The sequence below is a fragment of the Helianthus annuus genome, chromosome 1, assembly GCF_002127325.2.
Source record: "Helianthus annuus cultivar XRQ/B chromosome 1, HanXRQr2.0-SUNRISE, whole genome shotgun sequence".
NCBI lineage: Eukaryota > Viridiplantae > Streptophyta > Magnoliopsida > Asterales > Asteraceae > Helianthus > Helianthus annuus.
In genome coordinates, this window is record NC_035433.2 from 107,449,435 (window position 1) to 107,469,052 (window position 19,618).

General features: G+C 35.2%; 1 protein-coding gene across 1 annotated transcript; it reads right to left on the reverse strand.

Annotated features, from left to right (window-relative positions):
* Positions 1–11,270: 11,270 nt before the first annotated feature.
* Positions 11,271–16,545, reverse strand: LOC110938727 (metacaspase-4). Its single transcript, XM_022180855.2, has 2 exons — positions 16,200–16,545; positions 11,271–12,190 (listed from the first exon to the last, which is right to left on the reverse strand). Exons 1-2 carry the CDS (start codon positions 16,543–16,545, stop codon positions 11,292–11,294), a joined length of 1,245 nt encoding a protein of 414 aa, XP_022036547.1. The 3' UTR covers positions 11,271–11,291.
* Positions 16,546–19,618: the final 3,073 nt, after the last annotated feature.

Below are 19,618 nucleotides of genomic sequence, written 5' to 3' on the forward strand. Positions count from 1 at the left end.
TGGATAATAAGGAAATGGGTTATAAGTAAGCATAAGAGGTTATAACCTTCATTTCACAAACCACCAACACCAAACAACTCCTCTCCTTCTCTCCCTTGAAAGCTTCGGCCGAACATAGCCCTATCACCACCACCATTTTTGCTTCTTGCTCAATCATTCCACATACACTCAAAGGTGCAAGCTGACATACAAACAAGCCCGGTGCACTCGGAAGCTCAAGAACCTCCCTAGATTTCTTTTATCCACCTTGTTTACGTCTTGTTTCTTCCCTAGCCTCAAGCTTGTAGTAAGTGCCTCTAAACATCCTCTTGATCTTGTTTATGGTGGTTAATATAAGATTTAATGGAAAAAATTAGAAACGCTAAAGAACATAACATAAAGTCTTGAAAAGAAGATGAACAAGTTGGATAAAGAGAAGCTAGTTGTGTAAATCTTGTAGATCTTGTTTAGTTGTGATTGTTTCATGTTGTTTGTTGTTAAAAGTGGGATGGATCATCATCTAACCATACTAGATCATGTTCAAGAACATGAACTAGTAGTATGTTAGTGCTAGGAATGTAAAAGATGATGAAACCTTCCATCCATGAAACATGAACTTGTGTAACTATAATTTTTCTTGTAAAATAAGGTTCTAAACTAGTAGATCTAAAGATCTACAAGTGGTTTTTCGGAAGAATCAAGTGAAAGATGCAAGTCTTGTTAAAAACCCGGATCTTACATAAACTAAAAGCATTTTAGTAACTAAACTAGTGTGTAAACACTTGTGTAACAATGAAATTTCATAAAGAAATATTTTTGTAAATTATGACAAGAAGTTGTTAAACTTCAAGTTCTATAAAAGTACAGTTTTTAAGAAACTAAACATGTTTTTAAAGATAACAAAACCTACTAAATACGCTAGCAACTTACTACGTATTTTTACACAACTTTCAAGTTCATGAGTTTGTGATTTAGGCTTGTTTTGTCAAGTTTGATGTTTAAATATATGTTGATGATTGTTAAATTGCTTGATTGAATTTTGAAAAGAAAATGATACGCTTGAAAGCGTGGCCACCTCCAGTTACAGAGGAAACTCTGGCGAAATTTTTCTAGAAATAAAACGCTTAGAAATATTTTTGATCATAAATATGTTTTTGACTTGGTTTTCAAAATAAACTTCGCCGTGATTTTTATTAAGAAATTACCAAGTATTCAGAGGTGGATTTTCGTAAATAAAACTTGTTAAATATATATTTAGAATATACATTTCATAATAAAACGCTTATGTGACTATGTGATGATTTTGTGAACTAGATATATATTATTTTTAGGGTAAAAATAATATTACTTGAAATATCATGAAGTTACGAACTCCAAAATAATATCAACACTCTCACAAAAATAAATATGTAAGTTAGACAAGTATCGTAATAAAACATGAACTTTAAAAATGTAACTTATGTATTTTTCGGAAAAAATACCCTTATTAGAATATTTTTGTTGAAGTATTATTTTGGAAATTGTATGAAGTAAAATATAATATTTTTGGGAAAAATATATATATTTTGGAGTCAGAATATTTTAGACAAAGTGATAAAATATATTTTTCAAGTGAGACTTAAAAATATATTTTCGGAATTATAAAACACACATGTATTAAAACCCCCATCCTTGGGAAGGAATATATTTATAAAAATAATTAAGAAGTGTAAATACGAAATAGTTGTCTAACTATTTCCCAAAAACGTTAAACCTTAAGCCAAGGCACGGCCGTCCGTCTAATAGAAGTTAGTACGTGTAGGTCGTCACGCAGCAGGTTATTTTGGGACGGACTATTTCGAGACGCACTTCTGTGAGTTCATGTCCCCCTTTTCTCTTAACTGTTTTCAGTTTTTATACTTCGGGGGTGGAATACATGTTACATTAATTACGGATACTTTTATACATGGTATGATTAGCTTAAGGAGGGTTACTACTTAGATCATGTGAGTGGGTAGGCGGAAACTGAGGCCATTAATCCTCGTAGTAGGACCGAGGGTCAGTAGCGGTAGATCTATCCTGGGGTAGCGAGCCCAACTCCAGGCCCACTATACGGACCTCGGGGCGACTTTGAGCCCGACGCAAAAATCTGCTAGGTTTGAGTCTTCCTACAGCACTTCACACATATCATTGGCTTTGCAACCCAATGGTGATCTCTTTTTCCTTATTTGCTACATACCAGGGATTTTCATACATTCAAACATATTACAAAGGTTTATACATACTCACTTTTACATGAACTCGCTCAACTTTATGTTGATTTTTCAAACTACATGTATTTCAGGTAATTAGTAAATGGATCTGACGGGCGTTGGAGTTTTAAGCTGCGTCGTGAATAAAGATGTCATCCAAGTCTTTAGGGCTTAGGAGACGTATCTTAATCCTGGACGAGATACGTGGTCCTAATCTTGGGTTTGTTTTAAAATCTTTTGTTGAGTCTTTTTGAACTCCTTAAAATATGTTATGAATTGTAACTTGAATTTGGTATCGACGTTTCAAACAATTATGCTATACTACTTTTAAACTTAAATTAATGGATGTACATCTACTGGTTTTATCATATAGTGTTGTTATGATCGTATGCAATGGTATTAAGAAGTCACACCAATAATCACGCTTCCGCAAAAGTCAGGGTGTGACATAATAAGTAACTACAGCAAATCATGTCTGAGGAACACAGAAAAGTAGATGCCTTGGAGGATTACACAAGAGATGTGTGCAAAAAATCTCTCCCATGCTCTAATAGATGATCCAGATCTCAGAAAGACATTGAGGGAAGACTATATAACCACATCATTGATAAGAAGCCTTACAATGCAACCAGAGATCAATTTGCAGGATGACCAACTGAATCCTTCTCGATGAAACAGTAAGGATTGAGAAGATGAAGCTTAATTCTGATATTAAAACTACACCCAACTAGAAAACAGGACGAAAGCCCTATGACAAAAGGGCCCCGCAGTTAAGGAGGATGAAGGAGGAGATGGTTGCTGCAAAGTTTGGCTCTATGAGATCAATGGCAAAATGGGATGAGCCAACAATCTTTGAGAAGTACAAAAGGCTAGAAATTTTAAGAGAAAAAGATCCCTAGGTTCCCAGGAAGCCAGATTATGAACAAGTAGACTTCCCCATCAAGACTTTAGTTGATCCTTCAAAACTTCCATCTACAAAGAACATCTCAACAACTGCAAGAAACTATCTCAAAAGACAAAAGGAGATGTCAAAAGAAGATATGAAGATATGTCAAGGAGAGCTCAGGAAATAAGAAATCATAAATGAGTTAATGCATGGGCATCCAAATGTAAATCCAGAAGATCTACTTAGGAAAATTTTGGGAACGCCAGTTTCCCCAAACTTATCTACAATAACTCTGGTCCCAGCAAACCCTCCTAACCTTAAAATCTAAAATGGAAGTCTAATAAGCCAAGCCATGAATTGACTCTGCTCAAGGCTAATGGGAAGTGCAAAAGATCTCAATGAATAGTGCCTTTGGGCTCAAAGATGCAGATCCGCAAGACTTGATAAGTCTTTCACTCGAAAGGGATCCAGAAGATAACTACTCCAAGAACTTTGAATTACAGGTCAAGGGCCAAAACAGGGAGAAGCTGATGAGGAATTAAAATTGTTCAAATAAACATCTGTTTTAGCATCATCTGTTCTAGGGGGAGATTGTTGGTCCTACAAAAGAACAAATGATTTCAAAAGCCAAAACATGAATTCCTTATCAAGAAATATACATATAAAGATATCTTCTCCTCCCAAAGATAGTGAATCTTGAACACTGATCAGAACATCTATTGAAGACATCAAAGATTTGTTTGAAGGCATGGAACATCTATTGAAGAAGAAGAAGAAGAAGAAATCTCTCTTTGATGGCCAAAGCCCCGTTGAAGACAATCACTGATCATGAAGACCAAACATTTGTCATGACCAAACAGATGTTTGATATAAGTCAACAGCGGTTTGAAGAACAGTGGTTTAGTCAATGTAACAGTGTTAGCTTAGAACAGATGTTTTATGTAATAGATCAGATGATAGATTTCCGCATATGTTCACTAACATCTGAGGAATCTTTTATGTTAGGAATGTTAGATGTCACTATCAGGGTGACGTCAGCTGATTGCAAACAGACCTTTCGTAATGGTACAAATAGATCTCTTGTGTTAGAGATCTACTTCATCACATACACATTCCTTTTGTGTTGGGTCTGAGTTTGTTATACTTGTAAGCTTAAACAATAAAGAACAAACAATTTGTAAATTGTAATGCAAGTAAGATAAACAAATAAGCAGGAAGTTATATCAAAACTGTTTTGTATTGAATTCCAAATGATTTTAGTTACAGTATAATGAGTTTACAAACTCCCCCTCAGATTAATCACTAACTTTGTTGTTCGTACAAAAGGAATGTATGTGATGAAATAGATCTCTAACACATGAGATGTCACACCCCCAAAATCCCACATGCGGAATCCCCCGCGAGGCGTGTGATGTAACAGGATCTAGCTACCAATCACATGAACTCATAGTAATATTTCAAATAAACTTTTATTTATTAATATGAAGCGTTACATAACATTATTTATTAATCAGCAGAAGTATAATACAATCATCATTAAGTTTCGTAACTCATGTGTATAAAAGCCATTAAACTTGTCTTGTGATTCCTTGTAACTTGACCCATGACCCCTCCAGCATCCCAGACAGCAAGTCCCAACCACTATACCTAAAGGCCTGCAAGCATGCAGAAAAACATATATCAGACAACGCTGGTGAGTTCACTAATTTTTTAAACCGTTCATTACCGATTATTGATTCATGTTATGTTGATAATAACTCGATACCGTAGACGACCCTTTTGCCCTTTTCCAATGCTCTATCAAACATTGGTCATGATTTAAAGTTATTAGTTCACGCTCGTCCTATCCAGGTACGTCGTGAGGGTGCCAAACCTAATAGCGCTATCAACTAATAACCCCGTTGCCCTACAAGCAACTAACCCGGTAGTATGATGGGACTTAAGTGATAGAATGTGAGTGTATTATCCAACATCAACGTTTACTGAAAACCGATGCATATCCCCTGCAAGGATATGCGTTTGTGAAATCTGCCTCACATCCCCTACAAGGATGTGGGTATTTGAAAACCGTCTCATATCCCCTACAAGGATATGGGTTTACGAAAATCCATTTACAAGTTTTGTCAGTTTGATTGTCCCCACCGGACGCATGCTTGTTTTGAGAGAAGTTAACTCACCTTGGTTTGCTCGGTATAATTAGTTACTTGTTCTCAATTAATGAGTCAAAGCCTATGGCATTCATGTATACGAAATCAGTTTACATTCACTTGGTTCGCATATAAATTATAATGATAGTGTGCATTTCAAGCAGTGATTCCCGAATGGCACATAGCAGTTATATAACTCATTCAAATCCATAGTTCACATGTATGTTTCGTAACAGTGCTTAACAGTTAAATGTGCTATACGTAAGAACCAAATCATGTTTCCTTGGTCATAATTAATCATCATTAACAGTAAGTAATATGATTTCATTAACATAATCATTCACCAACAAAATCAACTTAGTCCATTGTGTTTGTTTACCCTAGAACCCATGTTTGGTCGTGATCCCCGTCGACGAAGAACCCATGTTTCGTCGTATTCCCCGTCGACGAAGAACCCATGTTTCGTCGACATGAATGTTTTGTCGAGAAAGGAGTTTCGCCGCCTACATAACAGTTACACTATTTCCTTAATGCATAGAGTTTCAATCATCACCTAATCATTAACCCTAATCATGCCACTAAGAACCATAATCAATCAGATCACATCATCGCCAATGCATCAGTTCACAAGAATTCGTTTTACAGTTGCCATGCTACGCATACATAAGTTTCCCATGAATCGTACGACTAACCTTTAACATATAAACCAATCATGAATACTGTTAACAGGCTAATAAACCACACAACCACGTATAACAAGTAGATCGACAGAACATTTGGGGAAACATATGTTAACCTTAATCAGGATGGAATCGAAGGATATCCCGAGTCGAGAAGGGTTCGCCGTCGGTTTCGAAGGAGGAGAGGAGAGGTGATAAAGAGATTAGGGTTTACCGTCGATAGCAGGAGAGTACTAGGGTTTAGGTTTGTGCGTGAGTTATGAACATATGGCAGTTATACACGTACTAATGTATATACTACTGGGCTGGGCTTGGATTTGATTGGGCTTGGGGCCCTTTCGACGAAAAACCACCATCGGCGAAACACTAAGTTTCGTCATGCATGGCAACGACGAAGAACCTGGTATTTCGTCAAACATGAATAGGATGTACTTCGTCGAGTTGGGTTTGATCGAGTTAAAAGGTATTAAAACATAAACTAGTCTTAAATAGTTAATACACATACAACTTCAATTATTCAAGTACAAGATATAACATAACCCGGATTATGAATACAAGATTGCAAATAATTAGCGCGCAACTGAAAGACCTTGAAAACTCGGGTTGTTACATCATCCCCAACTTGAAAGAAATTTTGTCCCGAAATTTGATGAGCGCAATCCAAAAGCGGCAAGGTGTCAGATCAGGATGACCGAGGATTTTCCTCGGGTACCACATGAGATCTATTTATACAAGTACAAAAGCTCTGTTTGCAATCAGCTAACGTCACCTTGATAGTGACATCATTCCTAATAGAAAAGACTCCTCAGATGTTAGCAAACATCTACAAGAATCTAACATTTGATCTATTACATTAAACATCTATTCTAAGCTAAATATTGTTATATTGAATAGCCTCTGTTCTTCAAACTGTTGTTGGCTTGTATTAAACATCTGTTTGGCCACAATAAATGTTTGGTCTTCTTAATCAGTGTTTTGCTTCAACATAGATTTGGCCTTGAATTGGTGGTTTCTTCTTCTTCAACACTAGTTCCAAGGCTTCAAACAGATCTTTAAATGTCTTCAACAGATGTTCTGATTAGTGTTCAAGATTCATTATCTTTGGGAGGAGAACGCTTCATCAACTGTTTATTTTGTTGATAATAAGGTCATGTTTAGGCTTTTGAATATCATCTGTTCTTTTATAGGTCCAACATTTTAGATAAACAGTTTTGTGTGTGATCAGGCTGAAGGGGTGTTTGCAGAATCATTGCTGTAATTTATAATCATTTTATTATTAATGCAAACAGTTTTTATATAACTTTCCATTCTTGTATGCTTATATAATTCCCCATTTCCACTTATACTCTGTGTTTACATCCATATTTGTTCGTGTAAAGCATACAAGTTAAACTTAAATCCTAACAACTACTTGGTTTCAAGATCCTACTACAACATAAATGTGATTAAGGGGATCAAGAAAACAAAAGCTTAATCGAAAATGAAAATATTAGCTTTTTTTACAATAGTGAAAGCCTTATAAAATTAAAAAGTTAGAACAGATTCAACCACTCAAGTTATTAAATGAAAGAAAAGAAGGAAAAGGAATTAAGGAGAGAAATGAAAGAGATGGAAGAGAAAGATACAATGTAGTTTTGTTTACACTGAAGGAAAGGAAACTAAAGATTTTGTGTGTTCCCAAGTTGTAAGGAAGAGAATATAAATTTACAATTTTACAACCATACCTTTCAGGATTATTTATTATTAGTAGGTTGAGTGTAATTTAGGAAATTTTAAAGAGTGACCAGTTTCATTTCTTTCCAATTTGAAAGCAAGAAGATAAGCATCAGTTTTCCTTTCTTTTCTCTCCACTTCATTCCTTTTGAAGACTCAAGAACACACATAATTTCCAACTTTTTTTCATTACATTTCAATTTATCTTATAAAAAGGACGAGGAACACAAAGTAAATGATCTACAACTATCCGGATAAATAAGGATAACATAGTTAGACCTCTCAATATGTTTTAGGATGCTCCACCAGTCATTTTGAAAGTGTCAAATTGTTTTAGAACAGATTGTGATAGTCAACAATCGCAACTAGGGCTGTAAACGAACCGAACATTCAACGAATAGTTCGTGAACCGTTTGTCAGGAAGTTCGTTTATGTTCGTTCATTTAATAAATGAATGAACATGAACAAGAAATTTCGTACGATTAGTTAAATGAACGAACATGAACAGAGGTTTCATTCGTTCAATTGTGTTCGTGAACGTTCGGTAAGGTGTTCGTGAACTTTCGTTCATTTTATATGCATTCAATGATGTTCGTATGTTTGTGTTTTAATTAAAGATTTTTGTACTTTCATATATTTTATCTATACTTTTTATATTATTAAACTTTTATTTATTTTATTATCATAATTAAACTAGGAAACCTTATTTCACTTTGTTTATGTACCATTTCCTTTCTCATTATTTACATCAACAAATACGATCGACCTCGGTTCCACAATAAGAGATTCAAGTTCCAGTGCTACTCTCTGGGCCATCCACGTTTATCCTTCGTCGCGTTGGCCAAATTTATTTGTGTTCGTGAACCGTTCGTGAACACTCTCGTTTCCTTAATGAACGAACAAGAACATAAAATCTCGTTCGGTAAGTGTTCATGAACCGTTCACGAACATATTTATTTCCTTAACGGACGAACACTAACAAGGCCTTGTTCGTGTTCGTTCGGTTCGTTTACAGACCTAATCGCAACCCTCCCACTACTTTGCTAGATAGTTTCTTAACATAAACACATTTTATATCTTATAACATATTTTAATTTTAATGATATTTTTTATATAGTTAGAGGTATTATGTATTGGGGTGTTCACGATTCGGTTCAAAATCGTGAAACCGTCCAAACTGGTCATCTGTTTGGTTCAAGGTCGGTTTTTTGTTTTAACTTTCGATCTTTTTATAGCTGGAAAGAAAGAACATAATTAACTTTCATCTATTTGCCCGGGGTTCTGCTAAGTGGAAGAAGATAGTTTATGCGGTAATGCAAACGGTTGTTTGGTGTATGTGGCGGTGCCATAATGATGCAGTTTTTAACAAGCAGCCTCGGATCTGGGATCCGCTTGAAGAGGTCAAAACTGTGAGTTTTTTATGGGTCAAAAGTAGAGTCAAAGTTGCAAGCCTTACGTGGGATTAAGGCTGTAAACGAACCAAACGTTTGACGAACAGTTCGTGAACCGTTCGGCGGGAAGTTCGTTTGTGTTCGTTCGTTTATTAAACAAACGAACACGAACAAGAAATTTCGTTCGTTTAGTTAAATGAACAAACATGAACATAGGACGTGTTCGTTCGTTTATGTTCGTGAACGTTCGGTAACATGTTCGTTTGTGTTCGATAGTTCATTAGTGTTTTTAGTTTTTATATTTATTTAAATACTTCAAAATTCCGACAAATTAAATATCTAATAAGTGTTAATGAACGATTGTTTGTGTTCATTTGTTTCCATTTGTGTTCATAAACATTAGTTTGTGCTCATTTGTGGTCGTCAACATTTGTTGCCTAAAATTACAAACAAACACAAACGAACACAAATAGGTTCATTTCCTTAACAAACGAACACGAACATAAAATCTCGTTCGATAAGTGTTCATGAACGGTTCGCGAACACATATATTTCTTAACAAACGAACACGAACAAGGTCTTGTTCGTGTTCGTTCGGTTCGTTTACAGCCCTACGTGGGATTTATGGAGATTACTTAATTTGGCTTCTTTAGGTGTGTAAGTCAATTGGGGTGGATGAGATGTCCTGTATGTTTTTTTGCTTTCTTTTTGCAAACTGTTACTTTTGATTTGTTGTATCTTGTAAGCTGGTGTGGGTTAACTGATGTTAACCTTTGGATACATAAATAAATTGGTGATTTTTGTTGGCCATTCAAAAAAAATGTGTAGAAAAACTTTGGGGTGTGTGACTAAAAGAAAAATGATATAATAGTGGAGGCTTGTGTCTGGTCTTGTTCTAGTAAAAGTTAAAAAACAAAAGTAAATAAATATAATATTCCTCAAAACAACAAAATCAACTGTCGGCGGCAATAGTCTCCCTCATTGATTGGCTGACTTGGCCGGCAGGGGCATAGTGCCAGGCAGCTGCCTGGCACTCCCCTTTTGGCCCAATAAATTTATAATTTTATCCCAGTTTAAAATTACGATTTTGCCATCAGTTCAAAATTATGTTTTTGCCCCCACTTAAAAATAAATTTACGTTTTTGCTCACAGTTAAATATTTCAATTTTGCCCCCTGGTTAAAAATTACGATTTTGCCCCCTTTTCAATTTACAGTTTTTCCATTTAGTTTTTTTCCCTTAAAATTACGATTTTGCCATCGGTTAAAATTATGTTTTTACCCCCATTTAAAAATAAATTTACGCTTTTGCTCCCAGCTAAAAAATTCAATTTTGCCCTCGGTTCAAAATTACAATCTTGCCCCGTATAAATTTATAGTTTTGCCAATAGTTTTTTTTCTCATAGCCAAGTTACGATTTTGCCCTCAACTTAAATTTACATTTTGTCCATCGTTTTTGTTTGTTTTCTTGGTGAAATTACAATTTTGCCCACAGTTTAAAGTTACAGTCATGCCGGCAGCTTCCTGGCACTCCCCTATTGGTCCATTTAATTTACGATTTTATCCCTGAATTAAAATTATGATTTCTCCCTTAGTTAAAAATTACGTTTTTCAATCGTTTTAGTTTGGTTTTTGTTTTAATTGGTTTACTCGATTTAATTTTTTTTTCGTGTCAAGGAGCTCCCTAACACTCGCTCATTAGTCCCCTGAGCCCAAAATTACGGTCTTATCATCGTTTTTGTTTTTTTTCCTACCAAAATTATAGTAGTCTTATTTTAATTGATTGAGAATTATTCGGCGATCGCCCCGCAATATGGACGAGGCATCAACTAATTAGATACAAAGCTCTCAATACAATCCTTTTTAAATTTTATCACATCTTCTTCTTCCCTCCTATATTCCTGCACTCTTGCAGAGCTCATCCTTGTCAGCGGCCTGAAAAACTCAGACTACATTTTCTTTCTTCACTTTAAACACCGTTAGTTCTTCCGATGCTTAGGGGTATCCTTATATTTATCAAATGAAGAAAAGTAAAAAAATACACTTTGCCAAGAAAGTTGAGGGGTATTCTGGGCAACCCCAGGGTACCCATTGAGGATAATCTAGTAAAATAGTCTTATATGAACTTAACACACCACAATTATGTAAACATAATTCCTTTATCAAAACTCCAAACATAGTCATAAACAACCTCAACAAAACACCAAAATCAGATTTAAAAAAAAAACAAAAAAAAAAAACAACGTTGGATTATAAGTTAACAACATTATGCAGAACAAATGAAAGGGGCATCAGCATGTTTATCCTCACAATAAAGCCCTGGTCGTTGCTTAAACCCTTGACTCTTCAACATATTCCTAGCCTTGACAACAATCTCACGATTACTTATAACCTTCCCATCCAACTCCTCCAAAATTGTTTGAATTGTATGGCTTAGTGCACCATATGATTCAGCCGACTTAGTCGCATCCGCCGACGTCTGATCCGTCTGACAACCACTAATCAAAATCCCATTTTCCGGCAGCTTCTTTTGCTTTGATCCCGCATATGCTTCTTGCTTGCTTCCAACCTCCGTTTCCATTGCCGGTTTTCCATACTCCGCGTTGCTCTCCAACTTCTGCTTCAAAAATTGTTGAGCCAAACCATTCACCATCCCCATAAAACCACCACCACCACTGTCTCCGCCGCTGCCATCACCGCCACCAACAGCACTATCACCGCCACCCCCGACAATGCTATTGAAGCTGTCTAAGAGGACCTTCATGAACTTCTTCACCTTCGGACTCGAATCTTCACCGAACATATCAAACAAAGTTGGTCGTACATTGCCAACAGTTATATCGTTATTGCCGGTTTTTTGTTTTAGGATATCCACGAGGGTTTCCAGAGGCAACGAGCGATTTTCGACGGTGGTGCCCTCGACGTCATCGCCACCATCTTCGCGCTGGAATGCAGACTTTAATGCGTCACCGGTCTTTTGGATGATGTTGCCGACGAAACCTGGTTGGTCGGGATTGTCTTGTTTGTTTTCGGAATCGTCGTTGAAGCTTTCGCCAATTTGCTCCTTAGCTTGATCTATAAGTCCACCACTATGGCATGAATCAGATACGATGGTTATTGTGCATCCTTGAGGTACTTTGTCTACGAGCTCCCTGAAGTCATCATCTGAAAAATAACATCCCACATGAGTTTTCCATTATTAGGAACAATTTACATCGCTTAATTCAGTAAAAACCAATAAAAAGGAAAATAAAATAAAGCAAGAGAAAAATGCTCGCATAGTTCCTATGGTTTATGGTTTGTCAATTTTTTTCACTCCCTAACTTTCTAAAATTACACCTATAGTCCTTAAGTTTTTTAATTTCGTTCTCGAATAGTCCCTGACGTGGATGGGGGTTAGTTTTTGGTGTTAGATGCGTGTGAAATGACAAAAATACATTTCCTGTCAAATTAATAACTAAAAAGTTCAAACAAATATAATTAATATTTTACAATTTATGTGAGACCCATCACCCACCCTACCCATTTCATCTTCCCCACTTTACACCACCACCACCACCACTATCTCCACCCGCAACCACAAACCACCACCATGTACCCCCCCCCCCCCTTCACCGTAAGCATCACGACTACCCCCTTGACCGTAAGCACCACGACTAAACCAAGCCTAACAGGTGTCGCTAATAAATTTGGGTCCACCAATGTGGGGCTAGCCCACTTGGTAAAGGCTTATGCCTCTTAGAAGGAGGTCTTGGTTCAATTCCAAGTAAAGAGTAGTTTAGGATTTATTTGGTGTAATTTAGGGGTGCAATTATTGTCATTCAATAAAAATAAAAAAATGATAAATAAACTTGGGTCCAAGTTCAGCTTCTCAACATATGTAGATAAGAAAGGTGGTAACTGGTAAGCCATATATTTTGTCGTCTAAAGGTTCCCTTCGATCCAGGTGGTACTGATCCAGAACCAGGCAAGACAACCTGTGAAGTTAAGTTGTATAGGCGGGTTGATGCCCCCATTGACCAAGGTTGCTTTGGTCCGAAGACAAAACTCGAGGACGAGTTTTTTTCGAAGATGGGTAGTATACTGATGCAGTTGCGGAAGCGGTCAAATGGCTCTAGAAGCAATTGATTAATCTAAGACGATAAACGAACCGAAAGGTTCAAGAACAAAGTTCTTCATTTAAAATTCAATCAAAAACTCTCTAAACAATAAACTCTAGCTCCTATTTTATAATGAATATAAACAGATAAACAAAGAATTTTAAATCTCCACAAAATAGGCAACTAAATAAAAAGAGTAAAATTCAAATAGTAAAATATTAAAATTTTTTGTGCTTGTATTCGGATGCTCCTGCATCAGGGTAATGGTTGAGGTTTGGAATGATATGACAAGTTTGGATTTTGGACTTTTACCACATTGTTGATGCTATATTGTTATGTCAATCTTAGGCTAAAGGGTGTGGGGGTCATGGTTGGGACATGATTTGCCACCTAGGAACATGAATGGAAGGCTACACAACCCCTTGCTTGATCCACCATGGTTTACATGGATTAAACCATGGTAACCATGGTCCTCCTTTCCATTTTTCAACAAATCATTTTCTTTTTATTTAGACAAAGATAAATTAAAATAAATAAGGGGTTAGTGGTTTGTGTCATGACTACACCCATTACTAGAAAGGGGGACAATTTCCTACAGAAATTCCCTACACAATTTTTTCGTTACAGATTACAACACTTTTATGACGAATTTCCTACAAAAAAAATTTCAAGATTTTGTTACAAGTTTTTGATGCATCCACGAAGAAAAATAAGAAAACCCTATTTAGTTAAAAGTTGCGTCAAAAATCTGTCGGAAATAACCTACAAAATGTTAATTATTATTCTTTACCAAATAAATATTTATATAAGCCAAAAAATAAGGGAAAATAATATTGTTTCCTACACGTTTATGACGAAAAATAAGAAAACCCTAATTAATTGACAGTTGCGTCACAAATCTGTCGGAAATAATCTACAAAAGGTTAATTATTATTCTTTACTGATTAAATATTTATATAAGCCAAAAAATAAGGGAAAATAATATCGTTTCCTACACATTTATAACAAAATATTTATTTTTTAATTAACCTAAACCATCCGTCGGAATTCCGTCACAACTTGTGACAAGTTTCCGACAAAAAATAAGAAAACCCTAATTAATTGACAGTTGCGTCAAAAATCTGTCACAAATAATCTACAAAAGGTTAATTATTATTGTTTACCGAATAAATATTAATATATGCAAAATAAATAAGCGAAAAATAATAACATTTCCTACACAATTCTGACAAAATATTTATTTATTAATTAAAATAAACCATCCGTCGGAATTGCGTCACAACACATTTCCGACAAATATCCTTGTATTAAACATAAATATTAGGATATATACTATTATATTTATAAATAATAATAAAACTAGTATATAATAATTATAAAATAAACATATTCCTATACATTTATGACAAAATACTTATTTTTAAATATAATTGTCACAAAGGCGTAGGAAACAATCCATGTATGAATACAATTTCCTACGCATTTATGACAAAATGCTTAAATCCATTGCAAGTTGTGACACATTTTTGACGACATTTAAGGATTTGTCACAAATGTGTAAGAAACAACCTATATAATTATTCGTATTTTAAATATTACTTGTACATAACTATGTGGGCGTATGCATATGAGTATAATGTGAGTATGTATATATGTATTTGTGTATGTGGGTATGTATGTATGTATGTGTGTATGTATATGTACGTATATGCATGTTTATATCTATATAATTATTCTTATTTAAAAAACAACTTCAAGAATTTATGAAGAATTGGCGTCCTCCCTCTAATTAGATGTAGTTTTTGATATCTTTTTGGAATTACGTTGAATTGTATTAGTTTACGGTTTAAACATATTGGAACTTGCGTTGTGACGCATGATTTTTGAATTTATGTCATTGTAACTTTGGTGAATTTTGTAAAACAGGTTTTTGGTATTACAAATTATTTCTGGAATTTTTCGCCAGAAAAATACAGAATATTAATTCTTTTTTTGCTGTTTTTATTTAATAAATTAGGTGGTTGGAAATGTGTCACAACATAAAAAGCTTTTGTAGGAAGAAGGTCAAAAATAGTAGACCTTTTCTTTATTTTGTCAGAAATTTGTCACAAAACATACTCAGTTTTGTCGAAAAACGGTTACAAACAATACTCACTTTACTCATAAATTTGTAACAACACTTCTTATTTATTTGTCGGAATTGTGTCCCAAAAAATACCCGGTTTCGTAGGAAATTTGTAACAACACTTCTTATTTATTTGTTGGAATTGGGTCATAAAAATACTCAGTTTACTCGGAAATTTGTTACACTTCTTATTTATTTGTCGGAATTGGGTCACAAAAAGTACTCAGTTTCCTCGGAAATTTGTAACAACACTTCTTATTTATTTGTTGGAATTGGGTCACAAAAAATACTCAGTTTCCTCGGAAATTTGTAACAATACTTCTAATTTATTTGTCGGAAGTGGGTCACAAATAATGTTGTATTAAAATTTTTTAATTTTCTTTGTTTTTTTTGGTCGGAAATGTGTAGCTAAAAAAATAAATCCTAAAAGATAATAATTAAATATATTGTAGGAGATTCGTAGCAATTTGCGACGTAATAGTTTCGTAGAAAATAAATCCTAAAAGATAATAGTTAAATATATTGAAAACGGGTCTCCTACGAGGTGTTTTCCTACATCAGATGTTGTCATAAATGCGTAGAAAAGCCAGTTTTATGACGCATTTCCTACGAAAACTGGTGTAAGAAGTTTCAGATTTTCTAGTAGTTTCAGATTTAGTGTAGTGGTTTTAGATGGTAGATTAGAGGTGGGTTACATTACATGGCACTAACGTGAAGGGTCATGGTGGTCATAAGGGTTATGACCACACTCTATAGCCTTATTTGATCAAATGGCTATTAATGTGGTATTTCAAGAAAAAATAAACAAGATAATCAATGAGTTTAAATGTGCAAAATATCCTTTTTAGAAAGTGATCTAATTTGTTAAATCTAAAACATGGAAAGAAATCGTTAGGCAATCTAGCTAAGAGAACTATAATCTATAGATCAAAAGAGATAGATACCATACCAGTAATGAGATTCATATCACAAGGCACAATGCATTCATCATAACCGGTATCATCATCTTCACCGGTCTCGGCTGGAAGTCGAGTGCCATGGCCGCTATAATGAACAAAAAGGATGTCCCCTGAGTCAGCCGAGCTAATAAGATCCGAAAGCGCTTGGCGGATGTTACGGCCCGTGGGTTGGGTATATGACTCGTCCGCATCGATAAGTACCTTGATGTCACCTTCTGCGAAGCCATAACGGTCGATTAGGGACCGATGCATTCTCTTGACATCATTCACACATCCTTTGAGCTCTGCCTTTGTTCCGGTGTAGTTACATCCGATCAACACCGCCTTTTTCCCCATTCTTTTCGACGTCGGATTGTTGTTTTGTTTGTAAATCCAATCACCGATCTAAAGTTATGATCAGACAACGTTATAATGTTGTTGGTAACTGTATAAATGGTTGTTACCATATTTGGATAGGTGCCGTATATATCTGTGTTTGAAAATGTCTATTGTCCGAATTTAATACTCTTATAGGGTGTGGTCATGACCCTCATGACCACCATGACCCTCCACATAGACACCACACCATCTATCTTTAATCCATTATTCAAAACCATTACCCTAAGGGTGTGGTCATGACCCAAACCACTATCCCCTTTAATTTTGTTAATTTGTTTTTGTCTTAAAATATCAAATGGGAGGGTCGTGGTAATCGTGGTTTAATCCATGGGAACCACCATCAATCAAGGAGGGGGATGGTATACCATTTAATTAATGATCCTATGTGGAAATAATGTTCCAATCCATGACCCCCACACCCCATAGCCTTATACAAACATATACTATTGTTCGATCGGTTAGAAATCTAAAAGAATTTCTATTAATAATTATTAAATTATTTTTCTTGTTAATATTAATATTAATATAAACGAATAAATGATAATGAGGGAGTTCCGGTCATCATGTTTGTGAGGACCGTTTCGGTGCTCCGAATGCTCCGACCGGTTAGTAGATCTTCATATCTTGTGTGGAATCCGAGTATAAAGTGAATAAACACACAAGAATACCGTTGAACTATCGTTTCAATTGATTGAACGTTGTTACAACCCCGAAAAAAGGTTTTGGCAGAGCTTCGCTTTAAAGTTGCCAAAGTTACAAATGACCAGCCCAACACTCCTATTTATAGGCGAACAGACTCGGATGAACCCTGTAGGAGCGAATGGGTCAGTTCGTACGAAATGGGCTTATGTCCCATTCGCACGAAAGTTAAACGATAATGAGGGAGTTCCAGTCATCATGTTTTTTTTTTTGAACGGCCAACGAATCCTCCAAATGGCCTACTGGCGAAATTCACCACATCGGGATACACCTGTCTCCGAACGGGGGAAAACCCTTACCTAGGGCAGAAGCCCGTGAACAATCGCCTAAAGGCACGACAGTGCGGTGAGGTAAAACCCATGCAGTTCAAGAATCGAACTAGCGATCGCCACCTACTCGCCTAGTCTCCCATCATCACCAGGTGCCGCTGAAAACTAATGGGGAGAAGCAGGAAATGAACTTGAGTCTCTTAGAAACTCAAGTCTCTACCTTACCACTCCACCACAAGCTCATTGGCTCCAGTCATCATGTTTTGATGTTTGGATGTGTATGAACTTGAGAAAAATAATTTTGATGTTTCGATCGGGGTGGGCTATTAAAGTTGAACAAAATATTAATTAAATTATATTATAGTTATAGTTATAAATAATCTATAGGAGAAGGTTCTATGCAGAACACTAAATATTGCGAGAACACGCAAAACACAATGAATCATCCATTTTTTCTATCCTAAAAACCTAAAAAGTAAATGAAAATATTACAAATATAAGATTTATTGTTTCTTACACTAGAATTCAAAACAAAATATGGAAAATTTTCACTTTTTGTATAAGCTACACATATGTAGGTTATGTGTTGGTTAAATTACCAACATGTATGTAGGCTATGTGTAGGTTAAAATCTTTGGTTTTTTTATGTGTATATAATCCACATATTAATGTAAGAAACATAAAATTTAAAAAATATGTACTTTCAATCCCAAAATTTAGTGTTTTAGAGTTGTTCTTTTTATTCTCGCAATAGTTAGTGTTCTGTAATAATCCTCATCCATAATCTATAAATACTAAATATACGCATTCAATTGCAGTGGAAAATCACCGTAATATCAATTTTGACCCATACAATTAAGAAATAATCCTTGGCCGGTTTTAGATTATAACTACAGCCATATGACATTTTTTATGAATTTATAATGTAGACTTATAATATGTCGTCACGTGTGGACTAAAATTTCATGTGCCAAGTAAAGGAATTGTTATCCATTGGGAATAGCCCAATGGTATTGGTAAGTTAGATAAGGTGTAGGATAGGTGGAGGTCATGGGTTCAATTCCCATAACATACAAGTTTAGCAATTCAAAAAAAAAAGGAAGGAATTGTTGTGCCACATTAATCTATTGTGCCAATGGGATCCAATCTATTGTGGTGATACAATTTGTTGTGCTAGATTGAATATGTAGGGCCAAATGACACATAACGTGTCGTGTTTCATTGAAAATTGTCAAAAGTCCAAGGCTATTTTGTTAATATTCCGGATCAGGATGGATAATTTAATGATAACTGATAAATTCCTTTTTAAGTCACTGTATTTTAGTGATTTTAACCACCTGAGATCAAAATAAAATGTTTAACGGCCTGAATACCTGAATTTTCATTTTATAACCCTTTGAGTCCAAATTACTAACTCCGTTAGGTTTTCTCAGTTAACTTTTTCTGAAATGAACAAAATACCCTTTTACATTCAAAGGCGAAATCATTCTAATTTTTTCCAGTAAACCAATACACATAATCATATTAACTTACAAACAAAATGTTGGGCCTACACAAGAACATATGATTTAATGATTTATGAAAGCCAAAACATACTAATCAGATCAAGAAATAAACAGATAATGATGCACATTCCTCCCAAAGATGGTGAATTTTGAACACTAATCAGAACATTTGTTTGAAGTTAACAAAGATCTGTTTGAAGACTTGAAAGCTCTGTTGAAGAAGAAAGAACATATGTTCAATGGCCAAATATCTGTTAGGCCTAAACAGATGTTTGGAACATGTTAACAGCAGTTTGTAGAACATACTTTTCAATGTAACAGTACTAGTATAGACCAGATGTTAACTATATTAGAACAGTTGTAAACTCCATCAGATGTTTCTAACATCTGTGGATCTATCCTATTAGTAATGTTAAATGTTACTATCAGGGTGATGTTAGCTTGATTGCAAACAGATCTTTTGTACTTAATAAAATATATTTCACCTGTTAGAGATCTATTTCATCACTTGACACCCTTTCTGTACGAACAGTTTGTGAGTGATTAGGCTGAGGGGGA

What these genes read in the sequence shown, in the direction of transcription:
- LOC110938727 (XM_022180855.2), bottom strand. Translation starts at nt 16,545, where the DNA reads ATGGGGAAAAAGGCGGTGTTGATCGGATGTAACTACACCGGAACAAAG. An exon ending in TGATATGAATCTCATTACTG is followed by an intron (nt 12,191 to 16,199) that starts GTATGGTATCTA and finishes GTTATTTTTCAG; the next exon opens with ATGATGACTTCAGGGAGCTC.